The sequence below is a fragment of the Oncorhynchus kisutch genome, linkage group LG22, assembly GCF_002021735.2.
Source record: "Oncorhynchus kisutch isolate 150728-3 linkage group LG22, Okis_V2, whole genome shotgun sequence".
Lineage (NCBI taxonomy): Eukaryota > Metazoa > Chordata > Actinopteri > Salmoniformes > Salmonidae > Oncorhynchus > Oncorhynchus kisutch.
Window position 1 is genome coordinate 53,005,414 of NC_034195.2, and position 19,324 is coordinate 53,024,737.

The 19,324-nt window shown below is 46.4% G+C and overlaps 1 protein-coding gene across 1 annotated transcript in view; it reads right to left on the reverse strand.

Moving 5' to 3' along the window:
• Nucleotides 1-19,324, reverse strand: part of tspan18b (tetraspanin 18b) — a 122,629-nt gene that overhangs the window by 50,183 nt on the left and 53,122 nt on the right. The window contains exon 2 of the mRNA XM_031801619.1: nt 2,788-2,865. Coding sequence (XP_031657479.1) covers nt 2,788-2,790 — 3 coding nt within the window. The 5' untranslated portion in view covers nt 2,791-2,865. The remainder of the gene's footprint in view (nt 1-2,787; nt 2,866-19,324) is intronic.

The window sequence follows — 19,324 nt, forward strand, 5'->3', positions numbered from 1 at the left end:
CCCAGCAGCACTCAGGCTGTGTGTAGTTAATCCGACCCTCTCTGCTTAGTCATCGCCATTTTACCTGCTGTTGTTGTGCTAGCTGATTAGCTGTTGTTGTCTCACCTGTTGTTTTAGCTAGCTCTCCCAATCAACACCTGCGATTACTGTATGCTTCGCTGTATGTCTCTCTCAAATGTCAATATGCCTTGTATACTGTTGTTCAGGTTACTTATCATTGTTTTAGTTTACAATGGAGCCCCTAGTTCCACTCTTCATACCTCTGATACCTCCTTTGTCCCACCTCCCACACATGCGGTGACCTCACCCATTACAACCAGCATCTCCAGAGATACAACCTCTCTTATCATCACCCAGTGCCTGGGCTTACCTCCGCTGTACCCGCACCCCACCATACCCCTGTCTGCGCATTATGCCCTGAATATATTCTACCATGCCCAGAAATCTGCTCCAGATTTCCATACCCAACTATAACATTTTCCGTCAAGATAGAACTGCCAAAGGGGGAGGAGTTGCAGTCTACTGCAGAGATAGCCCGCAAAGTAATGTCATACTTTCCAGGTCCATACCCAAACAGTTCGAACTACTAATTTTAAAAATGACTCTATCCAGAAATAAGTCTCTCACTGTTGCCACCTGCTACCGACCCCCCTCAGCTCCCAGCTGTGCCCTGGACACCATTTGTGACAGTACTGTGCAGCCGTCTTCATCGACCTGGCCAAGGCTTTCGACTCTGTCAATCACCATATTCTTATCGGCAGTAGCTTCGGTTTTTCTAATGACTGCCTTGCCTGGTTCACCAACTACTTTGCAGACAGCGTTCAGTGTGTCAAATCGGAGGGCATGTTGTCCGGTCCTCTGGCAATCTCTATGGGGGTGCCACAGGGTTCAGTTCTCGGGCTGACTCTTTTCTCTGTATATATCAATGATGTTGCTCTTGCTGCGGGCGATTCCCTGATCCACCTCTACGCAGACGACACCATTCTGTATACTTCTGGCCCTTCCTTGGACACTGTGCTATCTAACCTCCAAACGAGCTTCAATGCCATACAACACTCCTTCCGTGGCCTCCAACTGCTCTTAAACGCTAGTAAAACCAAATGCATGCTTTTCAACCGTTCGCTGCCTGCACCCGCACGCCCGACTAGCATCACCACCCTGGATGGTTCCGACCTAGAATATGTGGACATCTATAAGTACCTAGGTGTTTGGCTAGACTGTAAACTCTCCTTCCAGACTCATATCAAACATCTCCAATCTAAAATCAAATCTAGAGTCGGCTTTCTATTCCACAACAAAGCCTCCTTCACTCACGCCGCCAAACTTACCCTAGTAAAACTGACTATCCTACCGATCCTCGACTTCGGCGATGTCATCAACAAAATAGCTTCCAATACTCTACTCAGCAAACTGGATGCAGTTTATCACAGTGCCATCCGTTTTGTTACTAAAGCACCTTATACTACCCACCACTGCGACCTGTATGCTCTAGTCGGCTGGCCCTTGCTACATATTCGTCACCAGACCCACTGGCTCCAGGTCATCTACAAGTCCATGCTAGGTAAAGCTCTGCCTTATCTCAGTTCACTGGTCATGATGGCAACACCCACCCGTAGCACGCGCTCCAGCAGGTGTATCTCACTGATCATCCCTAAAGCCAACACCTCATTTGGCCGCCTTTCCTTCCAGTTCTCTGCTGCCTGTGACTGGAACGAATTGCAAAAATCGCTGAAGTTGGAGACTTTTATCTCCCTCACCAACTTCAAACATCTGCTATCTGAGCAGCTAACCGATTGCTGCAGCTGTACATAGTCCATCGGTAAATAGCCCACCCAATCTACCTACCTCATCCCCATACTGTTTATATGTATTTACTTGTCTGCTCTTCTGCACACCAGTATCTCTACCTGCACATGACCATCTGATCATTTATCACTCCAGTGTTAATCTGCTAAATTGTAATTATTCGCCTACCTCCTCATGCCTTTTGAACACAATGTATATAGACTCTTGTTTTTTCTTTCTACTGTGTTATTGACTTGTTAATTGTTTACTCCATGTGTAACTCTGTGTTGTTGTCTGTTCACACTGCTATTGCTTTATCTTGGCCAGGTCGCAGTTGTAAATGAGAACTTGTTCACAACTAGCCTACCTGGTTAAATAAAGGTGAAATTTAAAAGATATATATATATTTTTTTAATCTCCAAGTCAACTGGTAGGGCATAAGGCTCAGCATCAGTCTCCTCCTGTTGACTGTGTGACGTCTCTTCACGCTTCCTGAACTCAGCAGCCAATGAGAGACAAGCCCGTCGACAGGCACTTCTTTCCTGCTTTAAACGAATGTCTGAAGATGTCTCACTGGCTATATCAGCTCACTGTTTGGTTAAACTGGAGAGTACACACACACACACACACCACACACACACACACACACACACACACGCAGACACACACACACACAGACACACACACACACATACACACACACATACACACACACACACACACACACACACACACACACACACACACACACACACACACACACACACACACACACACACACACACACACACACACACACAGGAAGAGGACTGGTGTGACAAAAACACATTCATGGAGAGAGTGCTTTGAGGTTATAAGAAATCTGAACTGTCTTCTTTTTGGGGGGGGGGGGCTCAGATAACCTCTAGCCCCGCTGAGAGTTTGTGACTTTTCCCGTGGAATTGGAGTGAATAAAGGGAGAAGAAGGAGAAGAAGGTTATTAAAACAGTCCTTTCAACGTACCATGAGTCTCTGTTGATGCGTCTTGGTTCAGGCGACGGCTTCTCTTCCGTTTCCCCCTCCTCTCCTGATTTCCTTTAGCTGTGGACAGAAAGACAAACCATGTCAGAGGTTAGTTAGTTAGGGGTGAAAGGTCAAGTTGATGATATCCCCCCCCTGCCATTACTAGTCCCGTGTGCCGTAACCAGAACCACAATGGTGACACAGTTTCTCACGTTTGTACTACTGTAAAGAAAAAAATAATTTAAACAAGCAACTATCCACATAACAGAACATGAACATAAGGAACGTGGATAAAATAAGCTATAAGCTATTAGCTATAAGCTATAAGCTATAAGCTATAAGCTATTAGCTATAAGCTATAAGCTATAAGCTATAAGCTATAAGCTATAAGCTATTAGCTATAAGCTATAAATAAGCTATAAGCTATAAGCTATAAGCTATAAGCTATAATAAGCTATAAGCTATAAGCTATAAGCTATAATAAGCTATAAACTATAAGCTATAAGCTATAAGCTATAAGCTATAATAAGCTATAAGCTATAAGCTATAAGCTATAAGCTATAAGCTATAAGCTATAATAAGCTATAAGCTATAAGCTATAAGCTATAAGCTATAATAAGTTATAAGACATAAAAATGGTGAGGTTTGACATCCACTATTTATGACGTTGCAGTCCTCCTCGTGGCGAGCCAATCGCGCGTGGAGACTACTCCATATCACACATATCACACTGATGCTCCTCGTGGCGAGCCAACCGCGCGTGGAGACTACTCCATATCACACTGATGCTCCTCGTGGCGAACCAATGTGACGCAGCTACCACCTCTAATAGTTCCAATCCAGTGTGTGTGTGTGTGTGTGTGTGTGTGTGTGTGTGCGTGTGTGTACTACCATTCAGGTAAAAAATATTATACCTGCCACCAGGTATTAGGGATCTGTGTACCATACAGTTCAGTTAATTGGGCGTTTAATACTATGTAGTGTGTAACATGTACAACACACACACACACACACACACACACATACACACAGAGATTCTTCTCATACCCGGTTGTATTTGTAGCTAACCTTTGATTAGTATCTCATGCATTATGCACCGAGAAACTAGCATACCTTGCTAATTACACGTTGCTAACTCTGTCGCTGTGAATCTCCAGCTGAGTGTGGCTAACGAGCCTAAATGAGTTTTTCCTCCTTCAGTCTTCTGTTCTGTTCAGTGTCTATGGCTGTGTTTAAACAGGCAACCCAATTCAGATATAGATATATTTTTTGGGACCAATCACATCAGATCTTTTCACATCAGCTCTTTTTCAGAGCTGACCTGATTTGCACAAAATACCAATTAGGGAAGAGAAAAAATATATCAGAATTGGTGTGTGTGAATGGAGGGCTAATTCCTGCTAGTAGCTATTCCTGCCTCTTCAACTCAATACAGAAATAGTCAGAGGCAGAAAAGATATTCTGATTGAATGACAATACTTTGGAGTGGAAAGTAGCTATACTGGCAGTGACACTGACAACTCTAACATCAAATATCTATGGGTAGAAGACTGAGCTGCCTGTGGAGACATTCTCCTCCATTAAATGTGAAATGCCAGGATGTGTGCATTGTGACAGGCGCAGGGATAGAACAGAGAATCAGAATGTCCCGTGAGAGTTCCGGAACCAGAATCCTCATTATCATCGTCATAATCCGTCTTGTCCTTCCACACCATATTGTCAACAGGCTCCTACAGGTTCATCAAACTGACACAAAACTGACACCTGCAGTACACCCCCCCCCCCCCCAATACAACACACACACATTGTGATCTACACACACCTACACACACATTGTGATAACATCTTTCCCACTACCCCAATACAATCATAACCTGACTGGGTAACTAGTGATGCGGAGAGGCAGAGAGATGCTCTGAAATGATACACTCCGTTTTATCACAGGGTTCAGCACCGTGAGACAACAACAAAACAATGAACACCAAGGGTGGGGTGGGGGGGGGGGGATCAATAAGATATCCAGTGAGGTACATTGGATTAAAAAAAACACATATCTATGTGGAATCAAAATCCATCTTCACGAGAGGGGTGGTGGGGTTCAGACACACGTTATAGGCTACTGACAATCCAATCAGCTGTGTCTGTTGTCTCTTATCTACAGCCACGTTAACACCTAAACCCTCCCCTTATCCTATAACATCCAGGCACTCAAATTAAGAGTGACCATTGAAACTATGACAGGTTATAAGTGTCATTGCTATAATGAAAAAAATAAAATAAACGACAATGGTAAATGTCTATCTAGCCTACCACGCTTTTTAGTGCTGGTCGCTGGTAGACAGAGAGAGAGCAACGTTAGAGAGGGTCTCCATGGTAACCACAGGGGGAAGTAGAGCACCAATAGGATCACAGAGAGAAAGGCAAGGCGGCAGTATCGGGTCTATGTTATATGAGGTGGGGGGGGGGGGGGGGGATTGGCAGCGCGCAAGCACACACACACACACACATACACACATACACACACATACACATACACACACACACACTAGACTCAGAAAGCAACAACAATAGCGGTACAGACCTTGGCCTCGCGGGAGACCAGAAAGGCCAGGACACTAAAGGTCTGGCGGAACAGAGAGAGAATAAAGACGCACACCAGACAATAGTTTTTCATCTACACCCACCTCCAAGAAAACCTTTTCAACCGGGCCTTCTTAAATCCCTCACTCAACTGTTGACATTTGAGCCTTGATCGCTGTCTGAAAGATTTACACATTAAGCCTCTAGCTAATAAAATATTGTCTCTGTTGCTTATTCCAGACTGTTAGTATAGTATTACTGCATCTAGTGTCAAATCTGGAGTGAAGTATTATATATTATACATATATATATATATATTATTATATATGGATATGTTCTAGTACCCACCTTGTTCCGGATCTTTCTTTTGTCAACTAACAATCTTGCCTGTTTAAAAACATGTTTTTATTAAAATCAGGGATACATACTACATCATACTACAATCAAATCAAATTTTATTTGTCACACGCGCCGAATACACCTTACAGTTGAAATGCTTATTTTAACCAACAATGCAGTTTCAAGAAAGAATACCGACAACGACAACAACAACAACAACAACAACTACAACAACAACAACAACAACAACAACAACAACAACAACTACAACAACAACAACAACTACTACAACAACAACAACAACAACTACAACAACTACAACAACAACAACAACAACAACAACAACAACAACAAAGTAAGAGACACGAATCCAGACTTGGTAATAACAATCCTTCCACCACACAAAAGGATAAACGCTTTTCAATAACGTTTCTTTTTTCTATTACTGAATAGCGAATGACTTGTAATGCCGGTAGATAGTAGAGGAAGTCACACCAATAAAGCAGATTACTTCCTCTTGAGTCTGAACACGGTCCTTGCACTCACAACATAGCATGCCCCCCATCCGCCCTGGCTGAACCATAGTAACCTTGGTAAACCCTCCCTGTACTCTAGTACCCTTCCTGTACCCTAGTAGCCTTCCTGTACCCTAGTAACACTCCCTAGTAACCCTGGCTACAGGTTCAGGGGTCAGCAAGCAGCAGGGGTACTGGTGAGCTGATGATAGACAACTTCCTTCTGGGACAGGAAACAGGAAAGGGAAGATACACCAAGAGGTGAGACAGGAAGTGGAAGTGATAGTTGATGACAACTGACTCACTGTTGGACAAGCGAACTACTATGGCGAAGGGGGGGGGGGGTTCCCTGGGCGAACCCCCCCCCCCCCCCCCCCCCCTTCAACACCCTAACCCCCTGTGTGGGAGACCAGTAGCCTGCCTATTTCACAAACTAGAATCAGGATGCCCACTCCGACAAGGTTAATTGACCCACAGTCACAGGCTCCCCCTGCACACCCCCAGCAAGATGCCCCCCCTTTTCTCTCCCTCTCTCTCTCTCTCTCTCTCTCTCTCTCTCTCTCTCTCTCTCTCTCTCTCTCTCTATGTCCCTCTCTCTCTCTCTCTCTGCCCCTCTCTCTCTCTCTCTCTCCCTCTCTCTCCCTCTCTCTCTCTGTCTCTCTCTCTCTCTCTCTCTCTCTCTCTCTCTCTCTCTCTCCCTCTCGCTCTCTGTCTCTCTCTCTCTATCCCTCTCTCTCTCTGTCTCTCTCTCTCTCTCTCTCTCTCTCTGTCTCTCTCTCTTTCTCCCTCTCTCTCTCCCTCTCTCTCTCTCTCTCTGTCTCTCTCTCTCTCCCTCTATCTATCTCTCTCTCTTTTTGAAATAAACTATAAAAATTAACAGTAAACATTACACATACAGAAGTTTCAAAACAATAAAGACATTACAAATGTCATATTATATATACAGTGTTTTAACAATGTACAAATGGTAAAGGACACAAGATAAAATAAATAAGCATAAATATGGGTTGTATTTCAAATGGTTTTTGTTCTTCACTGGTTGCCCTTTTCTCGTGGCAACAGGTCACATATCTTGCTGCTGTGATGGCACACTGTGGAATTTCACCCAGTAGATATGGGAGTTTATAAAAATTGGATTTGTTTTCGAATTCTTTGTGGATCTGTGTAATCTGAGGGAAATATGTCCCTCTAATTTGGTCATACATTTGGCAGGAGGTTAGGAAATGCAGCTCAGTTTCCACCTCATTTTGTGGGCAGTAGCCTGTCTTCTCTTGAGAGCCATGTCTGCATACGGCGGCCTTTCTCAATAGTAAGGCTATGCTCACTGAGTCTGTACATAGTCAAAGCTTTCCTTAAGTTTGAGTCAGTCACAGTGGTCAGGTATTCTGCCGCTGTGTACTCTCTGTTTAGGGCCAGTCACAGTGGTCAGGTATTCTGCCGCTGTGTCCTCTCTGTTTAGGGCCAGTCACAGTGGTCAGGTATTCTGCCGCTGTGTACTCTCTGTTTAGGGCCGAACAGCATTCTAGTTTGCTCTGTTTTTTTTGTTAATTCTTTCCAATGTGTCAAGTAATTATCTTTTTGTTTTCTCATGATTTGATTGGGTCTAATTGTGCTGCTGTCCTGGGGCTCTGTGGGGTCTGTTTGTGTTTGTGAACAGAGCCCCAGGACCAGCTTGCTTAGGGGACTCTTCTCCAGGTTCATCTCTCTGTAGGTGATGGCTTTGTTATGGAAGGTTTGGGAATCGCTTCCTTTTAGGTGGTTGTAGAATTTAACGGCTCCTTTCTGGATATTGATCATTAGTGGGTATCGGCCTAATTCTGCTCTGCATGCATTATTTGGTGTTTTTCATTTTACACAGATGATATTTTTGCAGAATTCTGCATGCAGAGTCTCAATTTGGTGTTTGTCCCATTTTGTGAAGTCTTGGTTGGTGAGCAGACTCAGGTCTGACAGAATCTGTGCAGAAGATAAAGGTGCTGCTGTCGGCCCTCCTTGGTTGGTGACAGAAGCACCAGATCATCAGCAAACAGTAGACATTTGACTTAAGATTATAGTAGGGTGAGGCCGGGTGCTGCAGACTGTTCTAGTGCCCTCGCCAATTCGTTGATATATATGTTGAAGAGGGTGGGGCTTAAGCTGCATCCCTGTCTCACCCCACGACCCTGTGTGAAGAAATGTGTGTGTTTTTTGCCAATTTTAACCACACACTTGTTGTTTGTGTACATGGATTTTATAATGTCGTAGGTTTTACCCCCAACACCACTTTCCATCAGTTTGTATAGCAGAACCTCATGCCAAATTGGGTCGAAGGCTTTTTTGAAATCAACAAAGCATGTTTTGACATTTGCTCAGTACATTGTTTTCATTGAGGAAAAATGAGAAATTGAGAAAGGATCCTTTTTTAGGTGGACGTGGTAAACTTCAGAAGATAGAAATGGGTTAATGTGATTCCAACTACAGTTTTCAATGTAATTATAAAACATGTTCTGCTGTTTTTAAAACTCTCTCTCTCTCTGTCTCTCTCTGTCTCTCTCTCTCTCTCTGTCTCTCTCTTTCTCTGTCTCTCTCTCTTTCTCTGTCTCTCTGTCTCTCATCTCTCTCTATCAGTGGGTAACTATTTAGAAAATAAAAAGGTTTCTTTCTCAGGCTCTCATTCCAGTCACTGAGTCACTCAGTCAACTCAATCACACATCTTAAATGATTCTGATTGAAATCATTACACTGTCCTCGGTCTTCTCAGTGCTAATGTCTTGAGGGGCGATGGAAAGCCTGAGATCCGGCTTCGTCCCGAATGGTACACTATCCCCTATAGTGCACTATGGGCCCTGGGCAAAAGTAGGACACTAAATAGGGACTAGAGTGCCATTTGGGACACATCCCATGTGTTAAGAGAGGGAGTTACTTTGACGCTGATTGAAGCTGACTTGAAGCCGTGGCCTTGGCCCTCACCTTTGCAAAGCAAGAAGGCAAATGGAAATGAACATTGCCAAGGTCTCTGCTGGCAACAGATTCTCGCTTGGGTTCCGACTCGAGTCTCACTAGTACAGAGGATGTCGTCATCAAAGATGCCAATCAAATCCTCTCAGATCTCCACAAAGTGCAAAGGTCAATTTGGGCCAGAGGCTGGTGTCCTGATCTACGGAGACCTCATTCGTGACTGGCTTCTATAATTGATCTACACCAGGAACACGCAGTCTGACATGACGATGAACAGCCCACGCCTACCTAGCTACCTGCTGTTGGTTCTTTAACCTCATTAAATGATCACACCTCTGAGGGTGGTATCCAGTCAGTATTTCAAAATACCCCCGGTATACAGTATATACGGTATATCGCCCAAGTCAGAACCTGTTGCCAGGAGAGACCTGGTTAATATCTGCCTCCAGATTGGAAAAGAGAAGGACGGACACAGGCCACATCAACTTCAATCAGCATCAAAGTAACTCCCCCCCCCCCCTCCTCCTCAGGCCTTTTCAGGGGACCACAATCTCACAGATTTTTCCTTATCGCCCTGTAAGCCTTTTAGATGAGGGGTGTCATGCCTGCTGATCTTCTACATCTGCCTTCTGGCTTGTTTTTAATTACACCAGATGTGTCAGACGACGGCTACAAAGGACAGCCGTCAGCTACTTGTTGGTGTTTTTCTCTTTACCCCTTTTTCCTCCCTGTCTTTTACTACCCCCTCCCTCCCCCCCCTCTCTCCTCCCTCCTGCCATTCCACTCTTTCTCCAACTCTATCCCACTTCCCATGAAACCCTCAGGCCAACCCTAACCCAGGCTGTGTCTCTGAGGAGAGAGAGGAGAGAGGAGAGAAGGGTGGAGGGCCTGGGGGGGAGGGAGGGAGGGAGGGAGGGAGGGAGGGAGGGAGGGAGGGAGGGAGGGAGGGAGGGAGGGAGGGAGGGAGGGAGGGAGGGAGGGAGGGAGGGAGGGAGGGAGGGAGGGAGGGAGGGAGGGAGGGAGGGGTGTAAGGACCACTGTTGGATCAGGCTGAAGTGGGTAGGGTTGGAGGGGGTTAGGGGGAGGGAGAGGGGAGGATAACTGTGAGATACAGGAAAGGCTGTGAACACTGAGGTTGAGAGGCTGGGGGCCCGCGGGACACAATTAGGAGGCAGAGAAAGAGAGAGGGTTACACAAACACAGCGAGCAAAAGGATGCAGGGAGCTAGAAGCAGCTTCTCTCTCTCCCTCCCTCCCTCCCTCCCTCCCTCCCTCCCTCCCTCCCTCCCTCCCTCCCTCCCTCCCTCCCTCCCTCCCTCCCTCTCTCGCCCTCTTTCCCCCCTCCCCCAAGGTAAAAGTTCATTACCACAAACAGAGAAGGGGCTGGGGTTGTTAAACTCTCCCCTATTTCTTCCCCACCCACAACACTGCAAGCTGATGTTAAACAGGAGCACTTTAACCATTTCCATTGAAGCTAGAGCCTAAAGCCCCATTATAGAGCTTCAGAGGTACACAGCTTAAAACATCACAGAGACTATGACATACTGACTGACTGAGTAACTCTCAAAAGAGCTGAGAGCTGAGGCAGCCTGTCAGCAGCAGGATGGAGGGAGCTCGTACACAACCCTCACCATCCGTCAAGACCAACAGTCCACTAGTGGTCGCCAGGTGAGACAGAGCATTGATGTCAGATAATAGATAACTAAACGTGTAGGAAAACTATTATTACAGTCTCAGCCAATCCTGGATTAGCATCAGAGCCCTCAGTCTGAGAGACGCCCCTCCAATGGTGTTCCTTCCTATCCTATCACCATGGAACATAGCTGCTCATTGTAACATGAAGACACCAGTAGTAGTCTCTGATTGGCTGATACCTACAGAATTAGCTTGTTGAACTGCAGTGGATATTTTCTGCTCTTTAAAAAAAAAAAAAAAAATCCCTTGTTTTTCTTCCAAGCCATGATTGGTCTAAATAACTGTCTCAGCTGTAACTCTTAAGATACGGAGTGGAAAGGGGACAAAGAGAGAAAGGAGAGGGATAGATAGTGGTGTAGGGGGAGACACACACAGAGAAGTATCCATGATTCTCCTGAATGATGAGAACCAGGCATGCACGGCCTAATGCACTAACTAGCTTTCAGCTCTCGGGGTGTCCTTCAACACATAGAGGTCTTTATGGATTATTGACAAACACACTAGGATCTGTTTGGTTGTGGGGTAAATAAGTCATTTCTTATATTTTTTTCTGTACTGTTCCAATGACTCCTGTTCCTTAGGTACAGCAGTGTGTAGACAGTAGGACTCCTTAGGTACAGCAGTGTGTAGACAGTAGGACTCCTTAGGTACAGCAGTGTGTAGACAGTAGGACTCCTTAGGTACAGCAGTGTGTAGACAGTAGGACTCCTGGTCCTTAGGTACAGCAGTGTGTAGACAGTAGGACTCCTGGTCCTTAGGTACAGCAGTGTGTAGACAGTAGGACTCCTGTTCCTTAGGTACAGCAGTGTGTAGACAGTAGGACTCCTGTTCCTTAGGTACAGCAGTGTGTAGACAGTAGGACTCCTGTTCCTTAGGTACAGCAGTGTGTAGACAGTAGGACTCCTGTTCCTTAGGTACAGCAGTGTGTAGACAGTAGGACTCCTGTTCCTTAGGTACAGCAGTGTGTAGACAGTAGGACTCCTGTTCCTTAGGTACAGCAGTGTGTAGACAGTAGGACTCCTGGTCCTTAGGTACAGCAGTGTGTAGACAGTAGGACTCCTGGTCCTTAGGTACAGCAGTGTGTAGACAGTAGGACTCCTGTTCCTTAGGTACAGCAGTGTGTAGACAGTAGGACTCCTGTTCCTTAGGTACAGCAGTGTGTAGACAGTAGGACTCCTGTTCCTTAGGTACAGCAGTGTGTAGACAGTAGGACTCCTGTTCCTTAGGTACAGCAGTGTGTAGACAGTAGGACTCCTGGTCCTTAGGTACAGCAGTGTGTAGACAGTAGGACTCCTGTTCCTTAGATACAGCAGTGTGTAGACAGTAGGACTCCTGTTCCTTAGGTACAGCAGTGTGTAGACAGTAGGACTCCTGGTCCTTAGGTACAGCAGTGTGTAGACAGTAGGACTCCTGTTCCTTAGGTACAGCAGTGTGTAGACAGTAGGACTCCTGTTCCTTAGGTACAGCAGTGTGTAGACAGTGGGACTCCTGTTCCTTAGATACAGCAGTGTGTAGACAGTAGGACTCCTGTTCCTTAGCTACAGCAGTGTGTAGACAGTAGGACTCCTGTTCCTTAGGTACAGCAGTGTGTAGACAGTAGGACTCCTGTTCCTTAGGTACAGCAGTGTGTAGACAGTAGGACTCCTGTTCCTTAGGTACAGCAGTGTGTAGACAGTAGGACTCCTGGTCCTTAGGTACAGCAGTGTGTAGACAGTAGGACTCCTGGTCCTTAGGTACAGCAGTGTGTAGACAGTAGGACTCCTGTTCCTTAGGTACAGCAGTGTGTAGACAGTAGGACTCCTGTTCCTTAGGTACAGCAGTGTGTAGACAGTAGGACTCCTGTTCCTTAGGTACAGCAGTGTGTAGACAGTAGGACTCCTGGTCCTTACGTACAGCAGTGTGTAGACAGTAGGACTCCTGGTCCTTAGGTACAGCAGTGTGTAGACAGTAGGACTCCTGGTCCTTAGGTACAGCAGTGTGTAGACAGTAGGACTCCTGGTCCTTAGGTACAGCAGTGTGTAGACAGTAGGACTCCTGTTCCTTAGGTACAGCAGTGTGTAGACAGTAGGACTCCTGGTCCTTAGGTACAGCAGTGTGTAGACAGTAGGACTCCTGGTCCTTAGGTACAGCAGTGTGTAGACAGTAGGACTCCTTAGGTACAGCAGTGTGTAGACAGTAGGACTCCTGTTCCTTAGGTACAGCAGTGTGTAGACAGTAGGACTCCTGTTCCTTAGGTACAGCAGTGTGTAGACAGTAGGACTCCTGTTCCTTAGGTACAGCAGTGTGTAGACAGTAGGACTCCTGGTCCTTAGGTACAGCAGTGTGTAGACAGTAGGACTCCTGGTCCTTAGGTACAGCAGTGTGTAGATAGTAGGACTCCTGTTCCTTAGGTACAGCAGTGTGTAGACAGTAGGACTCCTGGTCCTTATGTACAGCAGTGTGTAGACAGTAGGACTCCTGTTCCTTAGGTACAGCAGTGTGTAGACAGTAGGCCTCCTGTTCCTTAGCTACAGCAGTGTGTAGACAGTAGGACTCCTGTTCCTTAGGTACAGCAGTGTGTAGACAGTAGGACTCCTGTTCCTTAGGTACAGCAGTGTGTAGACAGTAGGACTCCTGTTCCTTAGGTACAGCAGTGTGTAGACAGTAGGACTCCTGTTCCTTAGGTACAGCAGTGTGTAGACAGTAGGACTCCTGGTCCTTAGGTACAGCAGTGTGTAGACAGTAGGACTCCTTAGGTACAGCAGTGTATAGACAGTAGGACTCCTGGTCCTTAGCTACAGCAGTGTGTAGACAGTAGGACTCCTGTTCCTTAGGTACAGCAGTGTGTAGACAGTAGGACTCCTGTTCCTTAGGTACAGCAGTGTGTAGACAGTAGGACTCCTGTTCCTTAGCTACAGCAGTGTGTAGACAGTAGGACTCCTGTTCCTTAGCTACAGCAGTGTGTAGACAGTAGGACTCCTGTTCCTTAGGTACAGCAGTGTGTAGACAGTAGGACTCCTGTTCCTTAGGTACAGCAGTGTGTAGACAGTAGGACTCCTGTTCCTTAGGTACAGCAGTGTGTAGACAGTAGGACTCCTGTTCCTTAGGTACAGCAGTGTGTAGACAGTAGGACTCCTGGTCCTTAGGTACAGCAGTGTGTAGACAGTAGGACTCCTTAGGTACAGCAGTGTATAGACAGTAGGACTCCTGGTCCTTAGCTACAGCAGTGTGTAGACAGTAGGACTCCTGGTCCTTAGCTACAGCAGTGTGTAGACAGTAGGACTCCTGTTCCTTAGGTACAGCAGTGTGTAGACAGTAGGACTCCTGTTCCTTAGCTACAGCAGTGTGTAGACAGTAGGACTCCTGGTCCTTAGGTACAGCAGTGTGTAGACAGTAGGACTCCTGTTCCTTAGGTACAGCAGTGTGTAGACAGTAGGCTGTACCTTCTACAGTATTCTGATAGCTCAGCAGTCTGTCAACTCTCCCAGTTCAATGTATGTGCTCTGGAATTTAGGCTAGTTGAGAACACCTTTATTTAACCAGGTAGGCTAGTTGAGAACACCTTTATTTAACCAGGTAGGCTAGTTGAGAACACCTTTATTTAACCAGGTAGAGCTAGTTGAGAACACCTTTATTTAACCAGGTAGGCCAGGTGAGAACACCTTTATTTAACCAGGTAGGCCAGTTGAGAACAAGTTCTCATTTACAACTGCGACCTGACCAAGATAGAGCAAAGCAGTGCGACACAAACAACAACACGGAGCTACACATGGGATAAACAAACGTACAGTCAATAACACAATAGGAAAGTCTATATACAGTGTGTGTAAATGAAGTAAGATTAGGGAGGTAAGGCAATAAAAAGGCCATAGTGGCGAAATAATTACAATTTAGCAATTAAACACTGGAGTGATAGATGTGCAGAAGATGAATGTGCAAGTAGAGATACTGGGGTGCAAAGGAGCAAAACAATAAATAACAATATGGGGATGAGGTAGTTGGGTGGGCTATTTACAGATGGGCTGTGAACAGGTACAATGATCAGTAAGCTTTTCTGACAGCTGATACTTAAAGTTAGTGAGGGAGATGTAAGACTCCAGCTTCAGTGATTTTTGCAATTCGTTCCATTCATTGGCAGCAGAGAATTGGAAGGAAAGGCGGCCAAAGGAGGAGTTGGCGTTGGGGATGAAATATACCTGCTGGAGCGCAGCGGTCTGTGATGTAAAAATATACACAGGCAGTCTGTGATGTAATATACACAGGCAGTCTGTGATGTAATAAACACAGGCAGTCTGTGATGTAATATACAAGGGCAGTCTGTGATGTAATAAACACAGGCAGTCTGTGATGTAATATACAAGGGCAGTCTGTGATGTAATAAACACAGGCAGTCTGTGATGTAATATACACAGGCAGTCTGTGATGTAATAAACACAGGCAGTCTGTGATGTAATAAACACAGGCAGTCTGTGATGTAATAAACACAGGCAGTCTGTGATGTAATATACACAGGCAGTCTGTGATGTAATAAACACAGGCAGTCTGTGATGTAATATACACAGGCAGTCTGTGATGTTATACACACGGGCAGTCTGTGATGTAATATACACAGGCAGTCTGTGATGTAAAAATATACACAGGCAGTCTGTGATGTAATATACACAGGCAGTCTGTGGTGTAATACACACGGGCAGTCTGTGATGTAATATACACAGGCAGTCTGTGGTGTAATATACACAGGCAGTCTGTGATGTAATATACACAGGCAGTCTGTGATGTAATATACACAGTTAGGCATGTTTCTGAAAGAGCGAAAACATCAAGGTCTTCTACTGGTTTTAATTATGAAAGTGATGGCAGATGGTCCCACAGAGCCAGAGAGTGTTTTGCTCTTTAGTGATCCGTCCTGGTCTGGTCTGTTCTGGTCTGTTCTGTTCTGTTCTGATCTGGTCTGGTCTGTTCTGGTCTGTTCTGTTCTGTTCTGTTCCGGTCTGTTCTGGTCTGTTCTGGTCTGGTCTGTTCTGGTCTGGTCTGGTCTGGTCTGGTATGTTCTGGTCTGATCTGGTCTGGTCTGTTCTGGTCTGTTCTGTTCTGTTCCGGTCTGTTCTGGTCTGTTCTGGTCTGGTCTGTTCTGGTCTGGTCTGTTCTGGTCTGTTCTGGTCTGGTATGTTCTGGTCTGGTCTGATCTGGTCTGTTCTGGTCTTTTCTGTTGTGTTCTGGTCTGTTCTGGTCTGTTCTGTTCTGGTCTGTTCTGGTCTGGGCTTTGAGGTTGTCAGATGTTTACCACAGCTAAACAAACACCACTTGAGCCCAGAGTGGACCGGAGAGGAGGACAGGAAACGCGGAGGACAGGGGGAGAGAAGGACAGGAGGAGAGGAGGACAGGAGGAGAGGAGGACAGGAGGACAGGAGGAGAGAAGGACAGGAAGAGAGAAGGACAGGAGGAGAGGAGGACAGTCTAACCAACATCACCATGCTTTGATGTGTTAGGATCAGATTTAAATAAGACCCTGGTTTAAACAGAGACCTGGTGTGGTTTAACACCTGCTCAAGAGACTACTCTGACTTCAGGGATCAGGGATAACTAACAGAGGCCTGAGATTTAGGAAGAAACTAGAATGGAAGAAGTGTATGGAAAACAGTTCATGAACCTTGCTTATCTCTTTAGAATGGAAGAAGTGCATGGAAAACAGTTCATGAACCTTGCTTATCTCTTTAGAATGGAAGAAGTGCATGTTCCGGGAGTTTTAAAACCCTCCCCTTTATTTCTTTGTGTACAGACATTCATGTTCTTCTGACAAAAGGGTGAAGACAATGTGACAGTACAACACCGCGTGATTAGCCTGGCTACCATATGCCAGCTCACAGCATGACAATGATACGGTAACACTGTGTGACATGACAGTACCAAGTGTGTTGCGCCCACTTTGACACAATAATTCAATACTCTGTCTGATTTCACAGGCAGCACCTGCTGGGCGGCAGGGGTCGTTATGACAGCTCGTAGGATGGCGATGGCACCGCGGCATGACAGTGCTGTGGTGAGGGGGGGTGACAGCTCGTAGCATGGCGATGGCACCGCGGCATGACAGTACTGTGGTGAGGGGGGGGGGGGTGACAGCTCGTAGCATGGCGATGGCACCGCGGCATGACAGTACTGTGGTGAGGGGGGGGGGGGGGTGACAGCTCGTAGCATGGCGATGGCACCGCGGCATGACAGTACTGTGGTGAGGGGGGGGGGTGACAGCTCGTAGCATGACGATGGCACCGCGGCATGACAGTACTGTGGTGAAGGGGTGTGACAGCTCGTAGTATGGCGATGGCACCGCGGCATGACAGTACTGTGGTGAGGGGGGGGGGGGGTGACAGCTCGTAGCATGGCGATGGCAGTACTGTGGTGAGGGGGGGTGACAGCGCATTTTATGACCACTGTGACGACACTATTAATCCCTGTTGACTTGACAGCCATCGCTAAAGAAGCATGAGGGTTAGGGATCCTGCTGGGTTACTAGTGTTAAGAGTCCTGCTGGGTTACTAAGTCCTGCTGGGTTGCTAAGTCATGCTGGGTTACTAAGTCCTGCTGGGTTACTAGTGTTAAGAGTCCTGCTGGGTTACTAGTGTTAAGAGTCCTGCTGAGTTACTAGTGTTAAGAGTCCTGCTGGGTTACTAAGTCCTGCTGGGTTGCTAAGTCCTGCTGGGTTACTAGTGTTAAGAGTCCTGCTGGGTTACTAAGTCCTGCTGGGTTACTAGTGTTAAGAGTCCTGCTGGGTTACTAGTGTTAAGAGTCCTGCTGGGTTACTAGTGTTAAGAGTCCTGCTGGGTTACTAGTGTTAAGAGTCCTGCTGGGTTACTAGTGTTAAGAGTCCTGCTGGGTTACTAGTGTTAAGAGTCCTGCTGGTTACTAGTGTTAGAGTCCTGCTGGGTTACTAGTGTTAAGAGTCCTGCTGAGTTACTAGCGTTAAGAGTCCTGCTGGGTTACTAAGTCCTGCTGGGTTGCTAAGTCCTGCTGGGTTACTAGTGTTAAGAGTCCTGCTGGGTTACTAAGTCCTGCTGGGTTACTAGTGTTAAGAGTCCTGCTGGGTTACTAGTGTTAAGAGTCCTGCTGGGTTACTAGTGTTAAGAGTCCTGCTGGGTTACTAGTGTTAAGAGTCCTGCTGGGTTACTAGTGTTAAGAGTCCTGCTGGGTTACTAGTGTTAAGAGTCCTGCTGGGTTACTAGTGTTAAGAGTCCTGCTGAGTTACTAGTGTTAAGAGTCCTGCTGGGTTACTAAGTCCTGCTGGGTTGCTAAGTCCTGCTGGGTTACTAGTGTTAAGAGTCCTGCTGGGTTACTAAGTCCTGCTGGGTTACTAAGTCCTGCTGGGTTACTAGTGTTAAGAGTCCTGCTGGGTTACTAAGTCCTGCTGGGTTACTAAGTCCTGCTGGGTTACTAGTGTTAAGAGTCCTGCTGGGTTACTAAGTCCTGCTGGGTTACTAAGTCCTGCTGGGTTACTAAGTCCTGCTGGGTTACTAGTGTTAAGAGTCCTGCTGGGTTACTAGTGTTAAGAGTCCTGCTGGGTTACTAAGTCCTGCTGGGTTACTAAGTCCTGCTGGGTTACTAAGTCCTGCTGGGTTACTAGTGTTAAGAGTCCTGCTGGGTTACTAAGTCCTGCTGGGTTACTAAGTCCTGCTGGGTTACTAAGTCCTGCTGGGTTACTAGTGTTAAGAGTCCTGCTGGGTTACTAGTGTTAAGAGTCCTGCTGGGTTACTAAGTCCTGCTGGGTTACTAAGTCCTGCTGGGTTACTAAGTCCTGCTGGGTTACTAGTGTTAAGAGTCCTGCTGGGTTACTAAGTCCTGCTGGGTTACTAAGTCCTGCTGGGTTACTAGTGTTAAGAGTCCTGCTGGGTTACTAAGTCCTGCTGGGTTACTAAATCCTGCTGGGTTACTAAGTCCTGCTGGGTAACTAGTGTTAAGAGTCCTGCTGGGTTACTAAGTCCTGCTGGGTTACTAAGTCCTGCTGGGTTACTAAGTCCTGCTGGGTTACTAGTGTTAAGAGTCCTGCTGGGTTACTAGTGTTAAGAGTCCTGCTGGGTTACTAAGTCCTGCTGGGTTACTAAGTCCTGCTGGGTTACTAAGTCCTGCTGGGTTACTAGTGTTAAGAGTCCTGCTGGGTTACTAAGTCCTGCTGGGTTACTAAGTCCTGCTGGGTTACTAAGTCCTGCTGGGTTACTAGTGTTAAGAGTCCTGCTGGGTTACTAAGTCCTGCTGGGTTACTAATTCCTGCTGGGTTACTAAGTCCTGCTGGGTTACTAGTGTTAAGAGTCCTGTTAACATGAGGAAGTGAAATGTCATCACCTACTCTGGGCAGAGTGGATGGACAACCTAGAAGTTGCCCTCCCTCTAATCCCTTGGTTCACTCTAAGATCAATCCTCCAATAGGCAAGAAGGAGTTGAAAGATATCCAAAAGGTGTTTCTACATCTGCATTGCTTGTTGTTTTGGGGGTGGGGGGGGGGGT